Source organism: Anomaloglossus baeobatrachus, chromosome 9, assembly GCF_048569485.1.
Source record: "Anomaloglossus baeobatrachus isolate aAnoBae1 chromosome 9, aAnoBae1.hap1, whole genome shotgun sequence".
Lineage (NCBI taxonomy): Eukaryota > Metazoa > Chordata > Amphibia > Anura > Aromobatidae > Anomaloglossus > Anomaloglossus baeobatrachus.
The window spans coordinates 94,566,475-94,592,043 of NC_134361.1; the positions used below are offsets into that span (position 1 = coordinate 94,566,475).

General features: G+C 41.5%; 1 protein-coding gene across 1 annotated transcript in view; it reads right to left on the reverse strand.

Annotated features, from left to right (window-relative positions):
- Positions 1-8,590: 8,590 nt before the first annotated feature.
- Positions 8,591-25,569, reverse strand: part of ATP1B4 (ATPase Na+/K+ transporting family member beta 4) — a 122,007-nt gene continuing 105,028 nt past the window's right edge. Inside the window, exon 9 of the mRNA XM_075323903.1 lies at positions 8,591-12,142. Within this exon, the coding sequence (XP_075180018.1) occupies positions 11,984-12,142 (159 nt within the window). The 3' untranslated portion in view covers positions 8,591-11,983. The remainder of the gene's footprint in view (positions 12,143-25,569) is intronic.

The window sequence follows — 25,569 nt, forward strand, 5'->3', positions numbered from 1 at the left end:
GGGGGAAAAGTTGTTAAAAACATGGAAAAAATATTAAAACAAAGTTCAAATCCCCCTCTTTTGCCCACTTGATAATATAAACCATGAAATAAAATACATATTTGGTATCTCCGCTTTCAGAATTGCCTAATCAAAATTTAATATAAACTAATCTATTGGAGTAACAAAAAAAAAAAATGCCCAAATTAGTTTTATGGTTACTGCAACCTTGTGTTTTGTGACAAAATTGTACCAGAAATGCATCAGAAACGTGCTGTGTGCACATAGCTAAACAATCGTAGAATTGCACTTTTTGTTTTTTCTTTTTCAATTTTGCAAATTCACCACACTTGGAGGTCCCCCCTCTCCTTGTTTTCCAACACAAGACGTAGGAGAATCAATGAAATTGTCCTAAAGTACAGCTCGTCCCGCAGAAAACAATGCCTTATATGGCTATATTGAGGGAAAAATAAAAAAAAAGTTGTGGCTCTTGAAAGAAGGGGAGGAAAAAACAGAAAATTGTGAGGTGTTAAAGGGAACCTGTCACCAGGTTTTCCCCCTTCTGAACTGCGGCCACCACCAGTTAACTCTTATATACAGCATTCCAGAATACTGTATATAAGATCCCAGGCTGCTCTGTAGAATATAAAACGCAGCTTTTATTATACTCACCTGGGTAGTGGTCTGGCCCGATGGGTGTCATTGGTTGCTGGTCCGATTTCAAAGAAGACTTGCTTAGTATGGCAGTGGACACCGCAGGATGCACTTAAGCGCCTGTGTCCCTATTTCCTAGGAGAGAATCAGCCACTACTGCACACTGAGGAAGGTCCATTATGGACCGAAGCTTTTTTGCTTTTTAGTATCTTGGAATAAAAAAAAATCAGTCGTTTTTTTTTTCTTCACAACTCCTGCGTGCCAAGTCGTCTTTGATATCGATTACGCGATTGGATCCTACTTGTGCACCACTAACAAAAGTGCTGTGTTTGCTTTATTTGGTCGCGGGTCTGGCGCCTCCTGTCTGCTGCGAGTGTAGCTGATGCTTCCTATGCCATCCACACAAGCTGGCATTGATCTGCCACTGAGAGCAGATCAAAATATTGCAGTGTGCAAGCGCAGAGCAGATCAAAGTGCGCCTGTACATTACCGCAATTCCGGCCTATTACCGCAATGCCGGTGTAATGCCTGATTGGAACCACAGACTCAGATTGGCTGTAAGGGGAGTCTAGAGAAAAGCCGCTCACAAAGCAGGACCCCAAGAACTCTGCAACCCTTTAACCCCTATACAGGGATTTGGAATTACACAGAGCTCCAGAGATCACTACCTGTGGTAGGCTGTAGTCCGTGGTCATCAGGCAGGGTCAAAAACCAGGAGATGCAAAACAGGAACCGAATCGGCAGGCAAGGGCTTAGTGAGGAGACAAAGCAGAGGTCAAATCCGGAACTGGCAGCAAGGTACAAAAACGACAGGCAGGAGGGTAGTCCAAAAACAAGCAAAGGTCAGCGCACAGGAATCAACGTACAAACAGCACATGAGCCAGGAGTACAGAACTATCTGGCAGTGGTCATGTGACAGGAGGGGGGTGATAAGAAGGGTGTGGTGTCTTCCCATTGACTGCAGCTGAATGTTGGCAACTTCAGCTGTAGGACACACACGCCACCTCCTGTAAGCCAGTGGTACTGCAGGTTCCAGGGAAATCCAGCCTAGTGGATGAGCGGAGCCTGTGCTCCGCAGAGCCACGGGCACCGACTCCTCTCCCATCACCAGCACTATCCATGGTGAGAACATGGCGTCTGGCGATCGGAGCAGAAGTCACAGGAGCGGGCTCCAGTGGGGATGTGGATGCCTATCCACCAGTAATGCCCATCCACCAACAAAGGAAAAAAATAGTAAACCTTTCTTGAGGTTATCATTGCAAGCTATGCATTAGAAAAGTGCATGGTTCACTAAATGCATTAGGCTACCACATTCACAAATAATTAATTTAATCTACAACTTTACATCTAATTAGTTACATGTAACACAAGTGAGTGCCGATCTTTGACATTTAATTGACAGCTCTGACTTTACAGAGCCAGAAAAGGGTGGAGATATATGGAAAGCAGGTGGGAAGGTGCACTTATATCTTTGGCCCCACCTTGATGCACTAAGCGATTGCATTTAATTTGAACAGTCGTTCGGTGTGGGCATTGATGTCCATAGTGACCATGGGTCTTCTCACCTAAGCTCAACAGCCTCGAATGCATTTATGAGGCTGTTGAGTTCAAGTCAAGAGACTTGCAGTCAGTCTGTACATGGACTGAGTGTCAGACACGTGTAAGCTGCATTAGCCATAGGGTATTAATTAGGAGAGGGGACAATGGATCTAACTAACCTGTGCAAGATCTTTGTCCTCTACAGTTCCTTGAAAAAAAAATATTCTTACCCCATTTGCAGATTTCTTTCATGTTACACCCACAAACATAAATGTATTTGATTGGGATTTATGCGATCTACCAAAACAAAGTATCAAGCATTTGTGAGGTGTGACTGAAATGATACATGGTTTTCAAAGTATTTTAAAAAAAATATGAATCTGAACATTGTGACCTGCATGTATATTCAGCCCCCCTGAGTTAATACTTTATAGAATCACCTTTTGCTAAAATTACCGCTGCATGTTTTTTGGAAGATGTCTCTACCAGCTTTCCACAGCTTAGAGACTGACATTTTTGCCCATTTGTCTTTGCAAAACGGCTCTAGTTCAGCGAGATTGGATGGAGAGCATCTGTGAACACCAATTTAAGTCTTGGCACAGATTCTCCATGGGATTTCGGTCTGGACTCTGGGCCATTCGCACACATGAATGTGCTTTAATCCAAACAATTCTATTGTACCTCTGGCAGGATGTTTAGAGTCCTTGTCCTGCTGGAAGGTGAACCTACACCCCATTCTAAAGTGGGGTTTTTTTGCAGCTTCTAACAGGTTTTCCTCCAGAAGTGTTCTATATTTAGCTCCATCTATCTTCCCATCAACTCTGACCAGGTTCCCTGTCCCTGCTAAAGAAAAGTTTCCCCATAGCTGGTGTTTTCAGTGTGATGTGCAGTGTTAACCTTTTCCTATCCAATAAATTTCCTGTTCTGACCCATTGAAATCCTAATAGTACTATGCACGAATTCTTGCCTGATATGCTTAGAAAAGGGACTTTCCACTCAGTGGCTTGCTAGAAGGGACTTAGGACAGTAAAAAGGGGTATGAATTATTGATGTCCCCTGCCAGGGGACAAAGGAGCGTAACGGAATTTTTGGAATGCCCCCCCCCCCCTCCGGGGGGACTCAGGATAGGAAAAGGTTAATTTTCTACCACACGTAATGTTTCACATTTGGCCCCAAAAGTTCTACTTTAGTCTCATCTGACCAAAGCACCTTCTTCCACATTCCAGCTGTCCTTTTTGGAAATTGCAAACTGGACTTCTTATGGCTTGCGTTCAAAATGTCTTTCTTCTTGCCACTCTTCCATAAAGGCTAGATTTGAGGAGTATACAACTAATTGTTATCCTGTAAACAGATTTTCCCACCTGAGCTGTGAATCTCTGCAGCTCCTCCAGAAGACCATAGGCCATTTTGCTGCATTGTCTAATTAATGTTCTCCTTGCTTGGGATGTCCGTTTAGGTGGACGGCCATGCCTTGGTAGGTTTGCAGTTGTGCCAAACTCCTTCCATTTTTTGGATGATGGATTGAACAGTGCTCCGTCAGATGTTCAAATCTTGGGCTACAGTTCTAAAACCTAACCCTGCTTTACTCTTCTCCACAACTTTTGTCCCTGATCTGTCTGGTGTGTTGTTTGGTTTTCATGATGCATTTGATCCCTTATATTCTCAAACAAACCTCTGAGGCCTTCACAGAACACTTGTAGTTCTACTGGGAAAAAATTACACACAGATGAACCTAATATACTAATTAGGTGAGTTCTGGAGGCAAATTGTCACTCCAGGATTTTATAGAGGGGTATCAGACTACAGGGAGCTGAATTTAAATGCATGATTTTCAGACTTTTATATTCTCAAAATAGAAAAGTCTGAAAATCATGCATTTGTATTCAGCTCCCTGTAGTCTGATACCCCTACATAAAAAATATTTAGATAACCATATATCGATTCCTTTACACTTCACAAATGCTTCCTACTTCGTGTTGGTTTATAACAAAAAAAATCCTATTAAATTACATTTAAGTTTGTGGATGTAATGTGAAAAATGTGGAAACATGCACAGGGTATGAATACTTTTTCAAGGCACTGGAATTCTTATTGGATAAATAATTATTTAAAGAGGCAAACGATAGTATAGATACTAATGAGTGGCCATGAATGGAGCAGCGAAACACCATTTTTGCCATTCATCACAAACGGCACAATTTTATAGGCGTTCTGTTCCTGTTAGGTATGTGGTGTGTGTGCAGAAGAAGCTTCTACCATTAAGGGAGAATCCTTCACACCACGGATTTGTTCATTAGGCTACAAATGCACATGTCCTCAAGCACAACACTTGCTAGTTATTGCTGTATACAATCACTGCATGTCCACAGTCCAGGAGTACAAGGTTATTAAATATCACAAGATACTTATACAGAGATTTTGGCAGAGTCTTATGAGAATGAGCTGGGAAGAAGAACTGTAATATGGGCTCTGTTCGCATAATAGGCAGCAATAATTTTTTTCCTAAAATATAATGCCTTCTACAAAGATATTAATTGTAGTAATTTCTCTTTGAATTGGCCTAAAATGAAGAAAACAAAAACTTGTGAATTTATTTTCATGTAAAGAAAACAATGCATTTGTTAGGTGGATGATGTGAATGATGATCTCTGTTAACTTACCAGATTTTCTGGAAAATTGTGGCACAAAATGCATCTGGAATACATAGTGTGAACATGGCCTAACTGTGACCATGTATGAGTTCTTAATGGGTAAATGGGAACGTGCCCAACATTGATCCTACATACCCAACCTGTCTTTTCTCTGATTTCTGCCATTGGAGGAAAGCTTGGTCAAGCCCATACACATTTTATTTATGCTAGTTTGCCCAGCGTTGTGTTTGGCCATTTACCCCCTCTCCCTACTGAATGTTCAGCTGAGCATATATCATTTTGGTGGAGTCGAGAGGAATAACTTATCAGCAGAACTCTATAATTGAGAGCACTAATCGTGACTAGTAATGAGTGAGCACTAGCATGCTCGGTACTCGTAAAGAGAAATTAGATGCTTGGATGGGCTCAACTTGTGCACCGAGTATAATGGAAGTAAATGGGGAACTCAAGCATTCTTCTGGAAGATTTTTCCGGACAAATGCTTGAGTTCCCGATTGACTTCCATTATACTTGGTACATGAGTCGAGCCTGTCTGAGAGTCTGCTGTTCGTTAGGAGTCCATAGCATGGTAGTGCTCACTCATCACTAGTAGTGATCTGTTCGTTCGTCTCCCCAGACTAGTTTGGGATGATCAGTTGGCTATGCCAATTCTCAGGGTAAGTAGTTACTGAATGCATGAGCTCGTATGATCAGTTTATTGAGCCTTTTAGATTTGTTCACACTAAGGTTCAGCTCAGAATGAGCAGTCACATACAGTTAGGTCTAGAAATATTTGGACAGTGACACAATTTTCGCGAGTTGGGCTCTGCATGCCACCACATTGGATTTGAAATGAAACCTCTACAACAGAATTCAAGTGCAGATTGTAACGTTTAATTTGAAGGTTTGAACAAAAATATCTGATAGAAATTGTAGGAATTGTACACATTTCTTTACAAACACTCCACATTTTAGGAGGTCAAAAGTAATTGGACAAATAAACCAAACCCAAAAAAAAATTTTATTTTCAATATTTTGTTGCGAATCCTTTGGAGGCAATCACTGCCTTAAGTCTGGAACCCATGGACATCACCAAACGCTGGGTTTCCTCCTTCTTAATGCTTTGCCAGGCCTTTACAGCCGCAGCCTTTAGGTCTTGCTTGTTTGTGGGTCTTTCCATCTTAAGTCTGGATTTGAGCAAGTGAAATGCATGCTCAATTGGGTTAAGATCTGGTGATTGACTTGGCCATTGCAGAATGTTCCACTTTTTTGAACTCATGAACTCCTGGGTAGCTTTGGCTGTATGCTTGGGGTCATTGTACATCTGTACTATGAAGCGCCGTCCGATCAACTTTGCGGCATTTGGCTGAATCTGGGCTGAAAGTATATCCCAGTACACTTCAGAATTCATCCGGCTACTCTTGTCTGCTGTTATATCATCAATAAACACAAGTGACCCAGTGCCATTGAAAGCCATGCATGCCCATGCCATCACGTTGCCTCCACCATGTTTTACAGAGGATGTGGTGTGCCTTGGATCATGTGCCATTCCCTTTCTTCTCCAAACTTTTTTCTTCTCATCATTCTGGTACAGGTTGATCTTGGTCTCATCTGTCCATAGAATACTTTTCCAGAACTGAGCTGGCTTCATGAGGTGTTTTTCAGCAAATTTAACTCTGGCCTGTCTATTTTTGGAATTGATGAATGGTTTGCATCTAGATGTGAACCCTTTGTATTTACTTTCATGGAGTCTTCTCTTTACTGTTGACTTAGAGACAGATACACCTACTTCACTGAGAGTGTTCTGGACTTCAGTTGATGTTGTGAACGGGTTCTTCTTCACCAAAGAAAGTATGCAGCGATCATCCACCACTGTTGTCATCCGTGGACGCCCAGGCCTTTTTGAGTTCCCAAGCTCACCAGTCAATTCCTTTTTTCTCAGAATGTACCCGACTGTTTATTTTGCTACTCCAAGCATGTCTGCTATCTCTCTGATGGATTTTTTCTTTTTTTTCAGCCTCAGGATGTTCTGCTTCACCTCAATTGAGAGTTCCTTAGCCCGCATGTTGTCTGGTCACAGCAACAGCTTCCAAATGCAAAACCACACACCTGTAATCAACCCCAGACCTTTTAACTACTTCATTGATTACAGGTTAACGAGGGAGACGCCTTCAGAGTTAATTGCAGCCCTTAGAGTCCCTTGTCCAATTACTTTTGGTCCCTTGAAAAAGAGGAGGCTATGCATTACAGAGCTATGATTCCTAAACTCTTTCTCCGATTTGGATGTGAAAACTCTCATATTGCAGCTGGGAGTGTGCACTTTCAGCCCATATTATATATATAATTGTATTTCTGAACATGTTTTTGTAAACAGCTAAAATAACAAAACTTGTGTCACTGTCCAAATATTTCTGGACCTAACTGTACTACATTAGGATATTTGTACTTTTCTTTTACCAAGTAAACTAAGACTGATGTCTCCTCTTCATGTTTTATTACAACGCATTGTGGGTAAATGTGTGAAACCTTGTATTCTACTAGTCCTCCATATAACATACTACTTGTAAAATATAATATTCTGACAATTGATGGAACGCAGGGATGTGGACAAAGTATTTGCAGTGCAAGGCCTTTTGTTTTGTACTTGTAGATATGCCCATCAGAAATCTGCCAGTCATCCCAGTGGCTTGAAAAATAAAATGTTTGCACTTCAGGATGTAATGTAATGCCGTGTTAATGTTTGAGTGCCAGTATGGGCGGTTTTAAGCTGCCATGTGAATCCTTGAGTGCCTTTTAAATTGATCATGTTTTATGTTGGTTCCATAAAAGATCGCTGGAAGGAAGCATTAATATATTATTTGATCTGTATGTGCAACAATAAAAACAAAAAAAAAATGGAAAGTAATTTTTGTTTCTGATTACTTCATTTTCTAAATGTATTAATATTTTGTGTTGTGGTCATAAGACTTCCGGTCTACTGTACAATACACTGCCCCTCCCTGCTACACAGACTTGCTTCCATTTCTATCCACTTGAGATGCATAAGTGGCCTTATTAACAGATCAGTTTTTTGTTCTGTATTCATTTTCACAATTTGTGGGGGGTGGGGTGTCATAACTCATAAACATTATATATATATATATATATATATATATATATATATATATATATATATTATAAAATAAATATATTATAAAATAAATATATTTATATATAAAATTAAAATATTTCATTTTTTTTTTTTTTTTATTGATAATCATTACAGGTTTAGATCATTCTGAATCTGTCAGCCTAATTCGGTTTGGTAAAGCTAAAAGACTCTAAAATAACCAGATTTTATACATAATATTTCAGCAGTTTTTAATAGTCAGAAAAATATACAAAAGAAATCAATACACTGGGGAAAATGCTGCTCAAAGTATTAAGTAAAATCTGAGGACAAGGTGTTCGAGTTTTTTTTTCAGCATCATAAAAAGGTAAAATTGAAAACGCTTGTCCAGCAACTTAGCCAATTACCTCTTATTAAAAATCTCAAGAACAGAAATTTTTAATTTTATAGTTTGCTTCTCGTTTGCTAAATTACATGACTATACAGTGCCTAGCAAAAATATTTACCCCCTTCGATTTGTACCTACTGTATTTTGTTACTGTGGAGACACGAGGGTCAGTGGGTGCTCTTCTTATCCACTGACCTGCCTGTCTTCAGAAAGACCACATGGACCAGGGCTCATCCCACTGAATGCCCGCACTCCTTCCCCATGGGCAAAACACTACTCAGACACGGTGAGGAAACCACACATTGATAAGACTTTATTGGTTCAGCAACAGGCAAAAAAAATATTGCATATTCCCAGCAAGAACAAAATGGTACAAGCGACAGTCTCACCCTTTCACTGGCCCACCGGGGATTAGAGTCTTCGGGGCTTCCAAGGCCAACTATCCCAGTCCAGCAGCATTCCGCTTTTGGCGGACACCCACTGAGAAGATAGCTGCAAGCTTGGGAAGCTGACCGAGCTCAGAAAGATATGTAGCCAGGCAACAGAGTAGTCCCAACCTGGGTTCTCCTAGAAAATTTGTGAGTGCAATGTTGAGCAGTGAAGCAGTTATTTGAACCTTCAGCTGATACTGGATCCTGTGCTCCAACCCTGTAGAATGAATCTTGAAGCAGTTCTGTGATCCCCCACAGTTGAAACCTTAGCTCTTCAGCTGATGTCATCTAGACCAGTGTTCAACTCCAGTGTTCAAGACCCACCAACAGTGCATGTTTTCAGGATTTCCTTAGCAATGCACAAGTGGTGGAATTATCACCTATGCAAGTGATTAAATTATCATCTCTTCAGTACTCAGGAAATTCTGAAAACGTGAACTGTTGGTGGGTCTTGAGGACTGGAGTTGAGGAACACTGATATAGACTATCCCAAGTGAAGCAGTTCTGTGATTCCCCCATGTGGAACCGAAGCTTCTCGGTTGGGATCATGTAGAATCTATCCCTGCTCTGATCACTGATATAATGTATTGCAATGTACCGCCATTGCAATACATTATATCTGTCAGTGCGACATCTCTGAGTGCTTCACTGACAAAAGCCTCTGAGATCATGCTCTTGATATGATCTCAGAGGCGTACTATAGCTGGGTGAACCAGAAGTTGCCATGATGACCACGAGTTGCCATAGTAATGATCGGGCCCTCTCGATGATGTCGTGGGGGCACTGATTGGGCTGGAGAGGGTGCATTTGGTTTCTCCCAGCCCCCTAAATGCTGTGATTAATGTCAATTGCAGCTTAGGGGTTAAACAGCCAGGGACATCGCGGAGACTGTCCCTGGTTATGAGGTCTGGGGCTTGGCTGTCATGTAAACTGAGCTCCCAGAGGTGATCTCGCGTGCACAGCTATTGTGCACATGCAATCGCCAGGACGTATTGGTACGTCAGAGGTTGGTAATTTCCCAACAAATAGGATGTACCAGTTTAAGTAATATTAATTGTGAATATTAATCAGCATTCTGCTTCCATGACCTAACAGTGTTTTTGTATACTGGGAGTGGTACTTTTGTAGTAATAAAGAAAGTACTGGTCAGAGACCACTTCTATTGAGGTTTTATTTGGTTGCTTCCTAAAGAAAACACTAATCTTTGTTAGAAATATAGTTTATATTGTCTAAATGTAAAATGAAACAGGAGATGTATTTTTGTTTTATATTTTTTATTCCTAATGTATCGGAAGACTGACAACAGAAATTTATAACACCCCATCAGAAAACATTAATGTGCATGCCCTCCCCCCACCCCTACACACCTTTAAACTTCAGATCTTACAAATAAAAATATCCTGACAGTTTATAAATTATATATGTGCCTAATTAATGTTGAATATCACCCATTTATTACAGCTTCACACGTAGAATAATAACACATTACTAGAAATGAGCGGACCCATGGAAGTTCCAGTTTGCCGGGTTCGAATAGACTGTAGTTAAAAGTTCGGTTCGGGACTCGGACTTGAGCCCAATTTGTCCCTGGACCTAGAACTCCGTATAAGTCAATGTAGGCCTGAACTTCTGTCCTGTAAAATGGTTGTAATAAAGGCTTAGGGTCTATAAAAGAAAGCAAAATGGGGGCAATTGCCCTGCAAAGAAATGTAGGTAAGGAATAAATAAAAAAATTTTGTGGTTCCGCCTATTTTTGAAAATCAGGGCAGGTGAAGCAAACAACTGCGGGCTGCAACCCTCAGTTGTCAGCTTTACCTTGGCTGGTTATGAAAAATAGGTGGGACCCCACTTAATTTTTTTATTATTTGTTTAAATAATAAAAAAAGCCTTCAAAGGATCCCCTCTATGATAACCAGCCAGGGTAAAGGTGGTAGCAGTGGGTTGCAGCCCACAGTTGTCTGCTTTACCTGAGCTGATTATCAAAAATAGGAGGGAGCAACGTCATTTTTTTGTAATTATTTGTTTAAATAATAAAAAAAACTTCGTAGGATCCCCACTATTTTTGATACCCAGCCAGGGGAAAGCTGATAGCGGTGGGTTGCAGCCCACAGTTGTCTGCTTTACCTGCCCTGATTATCAAAAATAAGAGGGAGCCCACATAATTTTTTCTCTTTATTGTTCACAGCAGCGCACAGGCACCTTTCGCATGCAATAAAGCTTGTTTATTGGCTGCGCTGCAGCCTTTCAATAAACTTTATTAGCATACGAACAGTATTCAAACTAGGACACTGACTTTTTTTTTTTAAAGTCTGTCTGAGACCTGGACACCCGATGTCCGGTATGAATGCCGAATTTTACCGTTTGGGTTCGGTCAGCTCTACACATCACAATAATACTTTGTCTCGTGTCCTAAAACTGTCTTGTGGAAGAACCTCCATTGTTGCCCATAGCAACCAATAAAAGGAGAAATGGTTCTGTACTAACGAAACAAGTCAGACTGGTTTCTGCTTACAACATGGACAAGCAGTTATGGCACAAGACACTCACAATGCCGACAATGTGTTCAGTGTATTTAGAATGATATACAAGCTCTTTTGATTACTTATTCTTGCCAGCTACTCTCCAAAAAGAACAATGTTGAGCAAATATCTATTATAGTGGATCAGATTTATCAAACTTATCTGAGAGAAAATCTGTATATGTTGTTCATAGCAACCAATCACGGAGTAGCTATCATTTTACCACAGATTTTTTAAAAAATGAAAGCTGAGCTATGGTTGGTTGCCATTGACAACAAAATATTTGATAAATGAGGCCCATTAACTTTTCAAAAGAAAAGCGAATTTAAAATACATTAATAACCAAACATTAATAATTATTCTACAGGGGCTACAGCTGATACACTTAATACAATGGCTGACAGTAAAAATCTCCGTGATTGACTGTTCGTATGAACATGAACGGCAGCAGTGTGTGATGGCAATCCAAAAAGAAAACAAGTGACTTGAACCATGGCTTTCTTCTAGGTTTTAGTTTGGTGTATATTGTACTGCCATGTTTGTATGGTGCTCGTCACTCGCTTGTACATATAGGCCGAGTCTATTAGATCTAGCACCCTGGGGTCTAGTAGAGGATAGAGTCTTTCATTTAGGTTTCAGCGCTGGTAAATCTGTCCGCGGTAATAGTGGAGAAGTAAGTAGTCGTCTGATAATGGCCACTTGTAAGTATCCTCAATGGCTGAAGCTGGGGCCTATCAGCCAATATTCATTGTGAAGATTACTCTGCCCAAGAAGCGGTCAGTCTTATGATCGTTAATAATGTCTTGCCCGTTTATTTTGCATTGTATGGTCACGTCATGATTAGGGGTCACCTCTGTGAAATGCATAGCAACTAACGGTGAAGTGTAGTTTACCTAAAACAGAAAAATTGGTTACATATCATACAAGAAAAATACAATGCTAGATGGCATCTCATGATGCTTTCATAAAGTTTTGATGGGTGAAAATGTAAAAACTATTGAAAGAAGTGCATCGGACATATACACTAAGCAATCATATGGTTAGATAGTTAAATGGCAACTATACTTTCACCAAACTTCGCCTAAACCAATATTACAGTCAAATATAAGAAACTTTGTAATATTTCTTTTCCGAGAAATCCGCTTTCTTCCCCACTTATAAGCCACTTCTTCCTTTTGCTCTTGCGTCCTGAACTTGTCATCCAATGTGTAAAAAAAAAAAAAAAAAAAAGCTTAAATCTGTCTTGTTGAGGCAAGATAGTGTGGCAGTTCACCATAATGTTATATGACACAGTCTATTATACCGTATGGAGAGGAAAGGGGGGGTGAAGGAGTGAGGAGCAGGTAGAGAAAACAAGCAGCAGAAAATACAGGAAGATCGACCTGAGTTTTCTAGCAAGTCTTTTACCTCACCCCAGTGCTGGATTCATATCTAGACTGATCAAAACTGGTGGGTAATTTGCCCCATGTTACTTTTCAAGGGCTGGTTGACAAATTGTAACTTGGGTGGCAAATACAAAATATTGGCCTATGAGTGTCATAGCCCATCCTTAGGTTTGGGTCTCATATAGCACTCTGCCTTTAACAAGGAGTGGCAGCTGACAACCCATTTCACAAAACTCTCAGCCTCTTTCTGCTCTATCATTTGAAATGAATTACAAACGGTTAACTTATTGTTAATGGAAGTAGTCACTGCAAAAACAAGTGACCATTAACAATAAGCAAGCTATTTACAGTTACATTGTAATTGAACACTGGAAACAAACTATGATTTGAAGCGTCTTCCCATCAGAAGCTTTCTCCCATCATAATCATTGAGCTTCCTGTTATAATAAAACTCCACCCCCCCACCCCCGAGTATAATAAATCATTACCCCTCTCCCACCTGATTAGAAAATCTACCCCCTTGCAGTGGTCTCCTGTAGTATAATGATTCCTTCCACCCAGGTTACAACATACAACCCCTGCCTTAACTAGATGGCCTATCTCTCAGATTATAAATTTGCACTCCTTGTTGCATAGTAATTAGTCACCTGTCCATCATGACTGTAAGATCCCCCTCCTGCAATAATTTTCATTTTCATGGGACTATAATCACACACAACCTGTGTATTATAATAACTAAAGAAAAAAAAGATTGAATATCTTTAAAAAAAAAATGAACTTATTCCCTATCAATGGGAATAAAGTGATCGCTGGGGGTTCAACCACTGGGGATCTCTGGAAATCGGGAGATCAGGGCTCTGGAGCTCTGTCCTCAATAGAGTGGAAGTTCACATATGCAACTTCTGCAGCATGTATTGTCTACGTGAATACTGAGTACAGCAGCAGTGTATCTACTAGGGTGGGCAGGCGGGGTATTTGCCCAACCCTCAGCCAGTAGGGAGCGCCGTCAGGCTGCCTGATGTAGTGGTTCAAGGTGTTTCCTGCCTTTTTGCAGCCCCCCGTTGTGGGAGTCGGCCATTCTCTGAGCGGGATGTTAAGCTAACAGCAGGCTCAGAGAAGGTGCAATGTGTCGGCTCACAATGATCAATTGTACTAGCATCTTTCAGATGCAATTACAATTGAAGCCCTGACTGCCGGCACTTTCAGGTCGCTGTGATGTCAGAAGCATGATTAGGTTAGTTGATCCCATTGCTGATGTCGGTCTTCAGTGTAATAAATGCCCCTGTCGAGCTGAAGACACCTAACATTTATAGTAATTAGGGGAAGAGGGAAGAAATTTGAATACATAGTATGGGGAGAGAGGGTGGTAGGAATGTACAGTATACTGACACATTATGGGGAATGAGGGGGGAGTGTACAGTCAGGGCCAGAAATATTTGGACAGTGACACAAGTTTTGTTATTTTAGCTGTTTACAAAAACATGTTCAGAAATACAATTATATATATAATATGGGCTGAAAGTGCACACTTCCAGCTGCAATATGAGAGTTTTCACATCCAAATCGGAGAAAGGGTTTAGGAATCAGCTCTGTAATGCATAGCCTCCTCTTTTTCAAGGGACCAAAAGTAATTGGACAAGGGACTCTAAGGGCTGCAATTAACTCTGAAGGCGTTTCTCTCGTTAACCTGTAATCAATGAAGTAGTTAAAAGGTCTGGGGTTGATTACAGGTCTGTGGTTTTGCATTTGGAAGTTGTTGCTGTGACCAGACAACATGCGGTCTAAGGAATTCTAAATTGAGGTGAAGCAGAACATCCTGAGGCTGAAAAAAAAGAAAAAATCCATCAGAGAGATAGCAGACATGCTTGGAGTAGCAAAATCAACAGTCGAGTACATTCTGAGAAAAAAGGAATTGACTGGTGAGCTTGGGAACTCAAAAAGGCCTGGGCGTCCACGGATGACAGCAGTGGTGGATGATCGCCGCATACTTTCTTTGGTGAAGAAGAACCCGTTCACAACATCAACTGAAGTCCAGAACACTCTCAGTGAAGTAGGTGTATCTGTCTCTAAGTCAACAGTAAAGAGAAGACTCCATGAAAGTAAATAAAAAGGGTTCACATCTAGATGCAAACCATTCATCAATTCCAAAAATAGACAGGACAGAGTTAAATTTGCTGAAAAACACCTCATGAAGCCAGCTCAGTTCTGGAAAAGTATTCTATGGACAGATGAGACAAAGATCAACCTGTACCAGAATGATGGGAAGAAAAAAGTTTGGAGAAGAAAGGGAACGGCACATGATCCAAGGCACACCACATCCTCTGTAAAACATGGTGGAGGCAACGTGATGGCATGGGCATGCATGGCTTTCAATGGCACTGGGTCACTTGTGTTTATTGATGACATAACAGCAGACAAGATTAGCCGGATGAATTCTGAAGTGTACAGGGATATACTTTCAGCCCAGATTCAGCCAAATGCCGCAAAGTTGATTGGACGGCACTTCATAGTACAGATGGACAATGACCCCAAGCATACAGCCAAAGCTACCCAGGAGTTCATGAGTGCAAAAAAGTGGAACATTCTGCAATGGCCAAGTCAATCACCAGATCTTAACCCAATTGAGCATGCATTTCACTTGCTCAAATCCAGACTTAAGACGGAAAGACCCACAAACAAGCAAGACCTGAAGGCTGCGGCTGTAAAGGCCTGGCAAAGCATTAAGAAGGAGGAAACCCAGTGTTTGGTGATGTCCATGGGTTCCAGACTTAAGGCAGTGATTGCCTCCAAAGGATTTGCAACAAAATATTGAAAATAAAAATATTTTGTTTGGGTTTGGTTTATTTGTCCAATTACTTTTGACCTCCTAAAATGTGGAGTGTTTGTAAAGAAATGTGTACAATTCCTACAATTTCTATCAGATATTTTGTTTAAACCTTCAAATTAAACGTTACAATCTGCACTTGAATTCTGTTGTAGAGGTTTCATTTCAAATCCAATGTGGTGGCATGCAGAGCCCAACTCGCGAAAATTGTGTCACTGTCCAAATATTTCTGGACCTAACTGTATGTGGACATAGTATGGGAAGCTAACAGGAAGAAATTGAGGACATAGTATGGGGAGAGAGGGTGGGGAAATGTATTTGAAAACAGTAAGGAGAATGGGGGGGAGTGTATGTGGACACAGTATGGGGGGAGAGAGTGGGGGGAATGTATATGGACAAAATATGGAAAGCAACTAGGGGGAATTTGAGGACAAAGTATTTGGAGTGAGAGAGGGAATTTTTGGACACAGTATGGGGAGAGAGAGTGGGGGGAATATATATGTACAAAATATGGAAAGCAACTAGGGGGAATTTGAGGACACGGTATTTGGAGTGAGGGGGGAACTTTTGGACACAGTATGGGGAGCAAGGGGGCGGGATGGGTCCGTACACGGTATGGAGAGCGAGGGGGGAATGCATGCGGACACAGTTTGAGAAGTGTGTGAGGAAACAGTGTGGGATGACAAAAATGTGAGGGAGCACAGAATAGAGACTGGGTAGTGTGGGGGGGTTGGTATGGAGAGGTGGCAGCATGTAGGGACAGTATGTCGAGAAAGGGGAGTGTGATAAGTGGTACAGTATAGAGATTGTGCAGTAAAAGGGGACACAGTGTGAGAGGACAGTGTAAAGATGGGGCCCAGTATGGAAAGGAGAGGGCAGTGTAGAGGGCGTGTACCATTAGAGGTACAGTGTGGGCCATATTTTGTATAGGGAACAAAATGAGGAGCAATTATTTATTCAGGGGCACAGCATGGGGCAGATATTTTTATTCAGGAGCATTATAATGACACTGCTATTTTTAAGGCTATCGTGCCGGGATGTGCAGAACTAGACAGGAGAAGATGGAAGTCTGCAGAGGCGAGCTGTGAATGTGAAATGTCATCATGACATCTGGACAAGATGAAGAAAAGTAAGAGCATGAGTATGATCAGAAACAATGTCATTTATAAGGTACTGGATGTAAATGTTTATTTGTGATACTGCCTAATACTCATCAGTACTGTGGTTCCTGTAAGGTCTGCCATCTGGTGATGACTGATAACAACTCCCACTATCTCCTTATTGTTGTAAAGGACGTACTGGAAGCTGTAGGTTCATGTTATACCAATGTATACAGGTCTAAATATCCAGAGCACTACTTTGCCACATTAACCTCTCACAAAGTTGGAATTATCGGTACGTCCAAGATTACACCTGTCCCTTTAATTTGGGCTCATGCAGCAAGCCTGCATATTTCCCCACACATTTGGTGGAGATGCACTCGCACATGGTAACTTGTTAATTCCCACTGTCAATCTCTGACAGCAGGATTTAATGCAATCCGGTGGGGAGCACGCCATTCCCCGATGGCATCGGCGGCCCCTTGATGTAATCACAGGGTATCGATGGGTTGTCATGACAGCGGAGGTCATCTGCTGACCGCCACTGTCATGAAAAACTTCCTGTGAACGCCGACTGAGCACCAGCATTCACAGGAGATCAGCATTTCTGCTACTCAGAGCGGTGCTGAAGCATCACTCTGAATAGCAGAAGCTATCGGACAGTGTCAGCTTCAAATCCCCCCAAAAAACTAGTAAAATCAATAAAATGTTTTAAAAAATATGAATAAATTAAAAAAAACCACCAAAGTTCAAATCACCCCCCTTTTGCCCCATTGAAAGTAAAACAATTTTTTAAAAATACACATATTTGGTATCACCGAGTTCAGAAATGCCCGATCTATCACAATATAACATAAATTTATCTGATCGGTAAAGGGCATAATGAGAAAAAAAATCAAAATGCCAGAATTACGGTTTATTGGTCGCCACAACATTGCCAGAAAATGCAATAAAGGGGCAATCAAAACATCACATCTGCCCAACAATGGTACTGTATAATTAAAAATGTCAGCTCAAGAAGCAAAAAATAAGCCATCACTGCGCCCCAGATCCCAAAAAAAAAAATCGCAAATCTTTTTTTGGCAAATGTGTGATTTTTTTTTTTTCCACTACTTAAATAAAAATATAACTATACATGTTTGGTATCTACAAACTCGTTCTGACCTGGGGAATCATACTGCAAAATTAGTTTTACCATATAGTGAACATGGTAAATAACAAACCCCCCCAAAAAATAGTGGGATTGAACTTTATTTTTGCAATATCAGCGCACTTGGGTTTTTTTCCTCAGTTTTCCAGTACAATATGTGGCAGAATGAATGGTGTCATTCAAAGTACAACTTGTCCTGCAAAAACAAGCCCTCATATGGCAATATTGAGGGAAAAAAAAAAAGTTATGGCTCTTGGGGGAAAAAGGGAGGAAAAATTTAAAATGAAAAAGGTAAAATAAATAACTAGTTGAATGCTGTCACCAATGTCACACAACGGGTTGCACATATAGTAGAGGTACCCTGAAAACAGTGCTCAACAATGAATGATCAGTCTCACCGGGTGTCATAGTCAGCCATGCACTATGGCATCTCCCTGCCCACAAGTGTTGGGCTTCACTGGGGAGCATTAGGTGGAGTGCTGCTACAAAGCCACTTCTTACAGATTGTGATGCAGCTGCAGATGATTTTCTTTTCTCAGCCCCTTTATATACAGCGCCATTCTGCAGTACATTACTCCTCAGCCTCAGTTCTTTATGTCCAGCCCCATCCTGCAATACATCAATCCCCAGCCTATGTATACAATTCCACCCTACGGTACATCATTCCTCTCAGCACTTTAATTTACAGCCTTTTTCTGCAGTCCATCACTCCTATCAGTCCCCCATATACAGCTGCCTCCTGCAGAACACATTTCTTTTCAGCCCCTATATATATATAGTCTCCTTCTGAAAAGCAACACATCTATCAGCCCCTCTATAGACATCTCCATCCTTCAGAACATTAACCCTCTCAGCCACTCTATATATAGTTTCTGCCTATTGTAGATCACTCCTCTCAGCCCTCATATATATATATATATATATATATATATATATATATATATATATATATATACAGTGCCTACAAGTTGTATTCAACCCCCTGCAGATTTAGCAGGTTTACACATTCGGAATTAACTTGGCATTGTGACATTTGGACTGTAGATCAGCCTGGAAGTGTGAAATGCACTGCAGCAAAAAAGAATGTTATTTCTTTTTTTATTTTTTATTTTTTTAAATTGTGAAAAGTTTATTCAGAGGGTCATTTATTATTCAACCCCTCAAACCACCAGAATTCTGTTTGGTTCCCCTAAAGTATTAAGAAGTATTTCAGGCACAAAGAACAATGAGCTTCACATGTTTGGATTAATTATCTCTTTTTCCAGCCTTTTCTGACTAATTAAGACTCTCCCCAAACTTGTGAACAGCACTCATACTTGGTCAACATGGGAAAGACAAAGGAGCATTCCAAGGCCATCAGAGACAAGATCGTGGAGGGTCACAAGGCTGGCAAGGGGTACAAAACCGTTTCCAAGGAGTTGGGCCTACTTGTCTCCACTGTTGGGAGCATCATCCGGAAGTGGAAGGCTTATGGAACTACTGTTAGCCTTCTACGGCCTGGACAGCCTTTGAAAGTTTCCACCCGTGCCGAGGCCAGGCTTGTCCGAAGAGTCAAGGCTAACCCAAGGACAACAAGGAAGGAGCTCCGGGAAGATCTCATGGCAGTGGGGACATTGGTTTCAGTCAATACCATAAGTAACGTACTCCACCGCAATGGTCTCCGTTCTAGACGAGCCCGTAAGGTACCTTTACTTTCAAAGCGTCATGTCAAGGCTCGTCTACAGTTTGCTGATGATCACTTGGAGGACTCTGAGACAGACTGGTTCAAGGTTCTCTGGTCTGATGAGACCAAGATCGAGATCTTTGGTGCCAACCACACACGTGACGTTTGGAGACTGGATGGCACTGCATACGACCCCCATCCCTACACTCAAGCATGGTGGTGGCAGCATCATGCTGTGGGGCTGTTTCTCAGCTAAGGGACCTGGCCATCTGGTCCGCATCCATGGGAAGATGGATAGCACGGCCTACCTGGAGATTTTGGCCAAGAACCTCCGCTCCTCCATCAAGGATCTTAAGATGGGTCGTCATTTCATCTTCCAACAAGACAACGACCCAAAGCACACAGCCAAGGAAACCAAGGCCTGGTTCAAGAGGGAAAAAATCAAGGTGTTGCAGTGGCCTAGTCAGTCTCCTGACCTTAACCCAATTGAAAACTTGTGGAAGGAGCTAAAGATTAAAGTCCACATGAGACACCCAAAGAACCTAGATAACTTGGAGAAGATCTGCATGGAGGAGTGGGCCAAGATAACTCCAGAGACCTGTGCCGGCCTGATCAGGTCTTATAAAAGACGATTATTAGCTGTAATTGCAAACAAGGGTTATTCCACAAAATATTAAACCTAGGGGTTGAATAATAATTGACCCACACTTTTATGTTGAAAATTTATTAACATTTAACTGAGCAACATAACTTGTTGGTTTGTAAGATTTATGCATCTGTTAATAAATCCTGCTCTTGTTTGAAGTTTGCAGGCTCTAACTTATTTGCATCTTATCAAACCTGCTAAATCTGCAGGGGGTTGAATACTACTTGTAGGCACTGTATATATACATACATACATACATACATACATACATACATACATACATATATATATATATATATACAGTTAGGTCCAGAAATATTTGGACAGTGAAACAATTTTCGCGAGTTGGGCTCTGCATGCCACCACATTGGATTTGAAATGAAATCTCTACAACAGAATTCAAGTGCAGATTGTAACGTTTAATTTGAAGGTTTGAACAAAAATATCTGATAGAAATTGTAGGAATTGTACACATTTCTTTACAAACACTCCACATTTTAGGAGGTCAAAAGTAATTTGACAAATAAACCAAACCCAAACAAAATATTTTTATTTTCAATATTTTGTTGCGAATCCTTTGGAGGCAATCACTGCCTTAAGTCTGGAACCCATGGACATCACCAAACGCTGGGTTTCCTCCTTCTTAATGCTTTGCCAGGCCTTTACAGCCGCAGCCTTCAGGTCTTACTTGTTTGTGGGTCTTTCCGTCTTAAGTCTGGATTTGAGCAAGTGAAATGCATGCTCAATTGGGTTAAGATCTGGTGATTGACTTGGCCATTGCAGAATGTTCCACTTTTTTGCACTCATGAACTCCTGGGTAGCTTTGGCTGTATGCTTGGGGTCATTTTCCATCTGTACTATGAAGCGCCATCCGATCAACTTTGCGGCATTTGGCTGAATCTGGGCTGAAAGTATATCCCGGTACACTTCAGAATTCATCCGGCTACTCTTGTCTGCTGTTATGTCATCAATAAACACAAGTGACCCAGTGCCATTGAAAGCCATGCATGCCCATGCCATCACGTTGCCTCCACCATGTTTTACAGAGGATGTGGTGTGCCTTGGATCATGTGCCTTTCCCTTTCTTCTCCAAACTTTTTTCTTCCCATCATTCTGGTACAGGTTGATCTTTGTCTCATCTGTCCATAGAATACTTTTCCAGAACTGAGCTGGCTTCATGAGGTGTTTTTCAGCAAATTTAACTCTGGCCTGTCTATTTTTGGAATTGATGAATGGTTTGCATCTAGATGTGAACCCTTTGTATTTACTTTCATGGAGTCTTCTCTTTACTGTTGACTTAGAGACAGATACACCTACTTCACTGAGCGTGTTCTGGACTTCAGTTGATGTTGTGAACGGGTTCTTCTTCACCAAAGAAAGTATGCGGCGATCATCCACCACTGTTGTCATCCGTGGACTCCCAGGCCTTTTTGAGTTCCCAAGCTCACCAGTCAATTCCTTTTTTCTCAGAATGTACCCGACTGTTGATTTTGCTACTCCAAGCATGTCTGCTATCTCTCTGATGGATTTTTTCTTTTTTTTCAGCCTCAGGATGTTCTGCTTCACCTCAATTGAGAGTTCCTTAGACCACATGTTATCTGGTCACAGCAGCAGCTTCCAAATGCAAAACCACACACCTGTAATCAACCCCAGACCTTTTAACTACTTCATTGATTACAGGTTAACGAGGGAGACGCCTTCAGAGTTAATTGCAGCCCTTAGAGTCCCTTGTCCAATTACTTTTGGTCCCTTGAAAAAGAGGAGGCTATGCATTACAGAGCTATGATTCCTAAACCCTTTCTCCGATTTGGATGTGAAAACTCTCATATTGCAGCTGGGAGTGTGCACTTTCAGTCCATATTATATATATAATTGTATTTCTGAACATGTTTTTGTAAACAGCTAAAATAACAAAACTTGTGTCACTGTCCAAATATTTCTGGACCTAACTGTATATATCTATATATAATGTCCCCACCCAGCAGCACTCCTCTCCGTCCCTATGTACAGATAATAATCATGCAGTACAGCAGTTCTTTCAACAACCCTTTACATACCCCATGCTGCAGTACATTTCTCTTCTCAGACCCTATATGTACGTACAGACCCATCCTGCAATGCATCCATTTTCTCAGCCCCTCTGCATACAGCCCCATCCTGCAGTAAAGGCCACGTCTCACTAAGCGACATCGCTGCTGAGTCACGGTTTTGGTGACGCAACAGCGATCTTGCTAGCGATGTCGCTGTGTGACATCCAGCAATGACCTGGCCCCTGCTGTGAGGTCGCCGGTCATTGCTGAATGTCTTGGACCATTTTCTTCAAAAGCGATGTCCTGCTGGGCAGGACGCATCGCTGTGTTTGACACTGTGTGACAGGGTCCCAATGACAGCAGAGATCGTTATACAGGTCGCTACTGCGACCTGTATCATTACGGAGTCGTTGGTAAGGTCTGACTGTGTGACATCTCACCAGCGACCTCCCAGTGACTTGCAGAAGAGCAGTTCTCTTAGCTCTTCTATTTACAACCCCCTCATTTAGATCATCATTTCTCTTAGACCCTCTATATACAACTCTAACCTGCAGAATATCACTCTCAGCCCCCTTTATATATGGCCCCATCACAATCACACCTCTCAGCCCCTCTATATATATCCCCATCCTGCATTACATTTTTTTGTAAGCCTTTCTATATACAGATAAATCTCTAATCTCAGCCCCTCTATATACAGCCCTGTCTTCTCAACCCTTTTATGTATAGTCCTATTTTGTAGTACATCATGCCTTTCAGCATCTCTATACACAGCCCCATGCTTCATAACATTGCTTCTCTCATCACCTCTATATACAGTCCTATCCTTCATTACATCACTACTTATCACTCTATCTACAGCCAAAGCTATAGTACATCTCTCCTGTTAGCCCCTTAACATGCAGCCCCTCTTTCAGAACATCATTTCGCTCAGTCTCCTCTATATACAGCTACACTATGCCTCTTAGCCCCTCTATATAACGTTCATTCCTGCAGTATATTGTTTTTCAGCCCCTTTACATACAGCCCTATCCTGCTATACATCACTGTTCTAAGTGTATCTGTATACAGCTACATCCTGCAGTACAGCACTCCTTCATGATCGACATACAGACCCGTCCTGCAGTATATCATCACTCCTTTAAGCCTTTGTATATACAGTATATGCAACCTGTTCTCTAATCTTAGCCCCTCTATATACAGCTCTCTTCTGCAGTATAAAACTCTTGTTAACTCTTCAATATACAGCAAACTCTTGCAGAACATCACTCTCTCTCAGCCTCTCTATATTCCACCCTATCATGCAGTTTATCACTTTTTACAGCCCCTCAATGTACAGTCTCATGCTGTAGTACATCATTCCTCTCAACAGTCCTATACATAGCCCCATGCTGCAATACATTACTCCTCTTAGCTGCTCTATATACAGCCCTATCCTGCAGAACATCACTCTTTTTATCTTTCTATATACAGCACTATTCTGTAGTACATAATTCTTTATCCCTCTATATACAACCCATCCTGAAAAACATCACACTTTTCAGTTCCTCAATATACAGCTCCCGCTAGTAAACATCCACTCTATGTACATAGCCAACCTGCAGTACAGCCCCTCTATATACAGTCCTCTTTTGCAGATCACTATTCTCAGGCCCCTCTATATACAGCTTCATCATGTTGCTCAGCACCTCTACACACAGCCCCCTCCTGCATTACATCATTTTCATGCCCTCTATATACAGCCCCATCTTGCAATACATCACTTTTAAGCCCCCTTAAATACATCCCTATTCTGCCGTAATTTGTCAGTGCTTTAAACCTCTGTATATATGACCCCATCCTGCAGTACATCACTCCTCAGTCTCAACACTCTGCCAAGAAGTCCTGCATGAACAACAATAGATTCTGTTGCCATAGATTTAAAGGTGCAGCGTCATTAAAACATGTGAGAGCCGGGCAGCCCTAAACAATTGCAAATAGGAACTGTTTAGGGATGGATAAGCGCCGGTTGCCTTAGCAGCGTTATACATTAGATTATATCACCTGCAGTTGCATTACATTCTGCAAGATCAACCACATCTGTTAACATTGTGATGAGGCTGCAGGTTACTAAAGATCAATGCTGCTGAAGCACCCAGAGACCTGGCACCCATGAACAGTTATTGGGGACCAGCCCAGAGGGTATATGCTTTTCTTCCCACTGTCTCAGTACTCCCCTGCTGCTGATTATACAGTGCTGGACAAAAGTATTGGCACCCCTGCAATTCTGTCAGATAATACTCAGTTTCTTCTTGAAAATGATTGCGATCACAAATTCTTTGGTATTATTATTTTCATTTATTTTGCTTGCAATGAAAAAACACAAAAGAGAATGAAACAAAAATCAAATCTTTGATCATTTCACACAAAACTCCAAAAATGGGCCAGACAAAAGTATTGGCACCCTTAGCCTAATACTTGGTTGCACAACCTTTAGCCAAAATAACTGTGAACAACCGCTTCCGGTAACCATCAATGAGTTTCTTACAATGCTCTGCTGGAATTTTAGACCATTCTTCTTTGGCAAACTGCTCCAGGTCCCTGAGATTTGAAGGGTCCCTTCTCCAAACTGCCATTTTGAGATCTTTCCACAGGTGTTCTATGGGATTCAGGTCTGGACTCATTACTGGCCACTTTAGTAGTCTCCAGTGCTTTCTCTCAAACCATTTTCTAGTGCTTTTTGAAGTGTGTTTTGGGTCATTGTCCTGCTGGAAGACCCATGACCTCTGAGGGAGACCCAGCTTTCTCACACTGGGCACTACATTATGCTGCAAAATTTGTTGGTAGTCTTTAGACTTCATAATGCCATGCACACAGTCAAGCAGTCCAGTGCCAGAGGCAGCAAAGCAACCCCAAAATATCAGGGAACCTCTTCCATGTTTGACTGTAGGGACCATGTTCTTTTCTTTAAATGCCTCTTTTTTTCCTGTAAAATCTATGTTGATGGCTTTTCCCAAAAAGCTCTACTTTTGTCTCATCTGACCAGAGAACATTCTTCCAAAACGTTTTAGGCTTTCTCAGGTAAGTTTTGGCAAACTCCAGCCTGGCTTTTTTATGTCTCGGGGTAAGAAGTGGGGTCTTCCTGGGTATTCTACCATACAGTCCCTTTTCATTCATACGCCGACAGATAGTACGGGTTGACACTGTTGTACCCTCGGACTGCAGGGCAGCTTGAACTTGTTTGGATGTTAGTCGAGGTTCTTTATCCACCATCCGCACAATCTTGCATTGAAATCTCTCGTCAATTTTTCTTTTCCTTCCACATCTAGGGAGGTTAACCACAGTTCCATGGGCTTTAAACTTCTTGAAGACACTGTGCACCGTAGACACAGGAACTTTCAGGTCTTTGGAGATGGACTTCTAGCCTTGAGATTGCTCATGCTTCCTCACAATTTGGATTCTCAAGTCCTCAGACAGTTCTTTGGTCTTCTTTCTTTTCTCCATGCTCAATGTGGTGCACACAAGGACACAGGACAGAGGTTG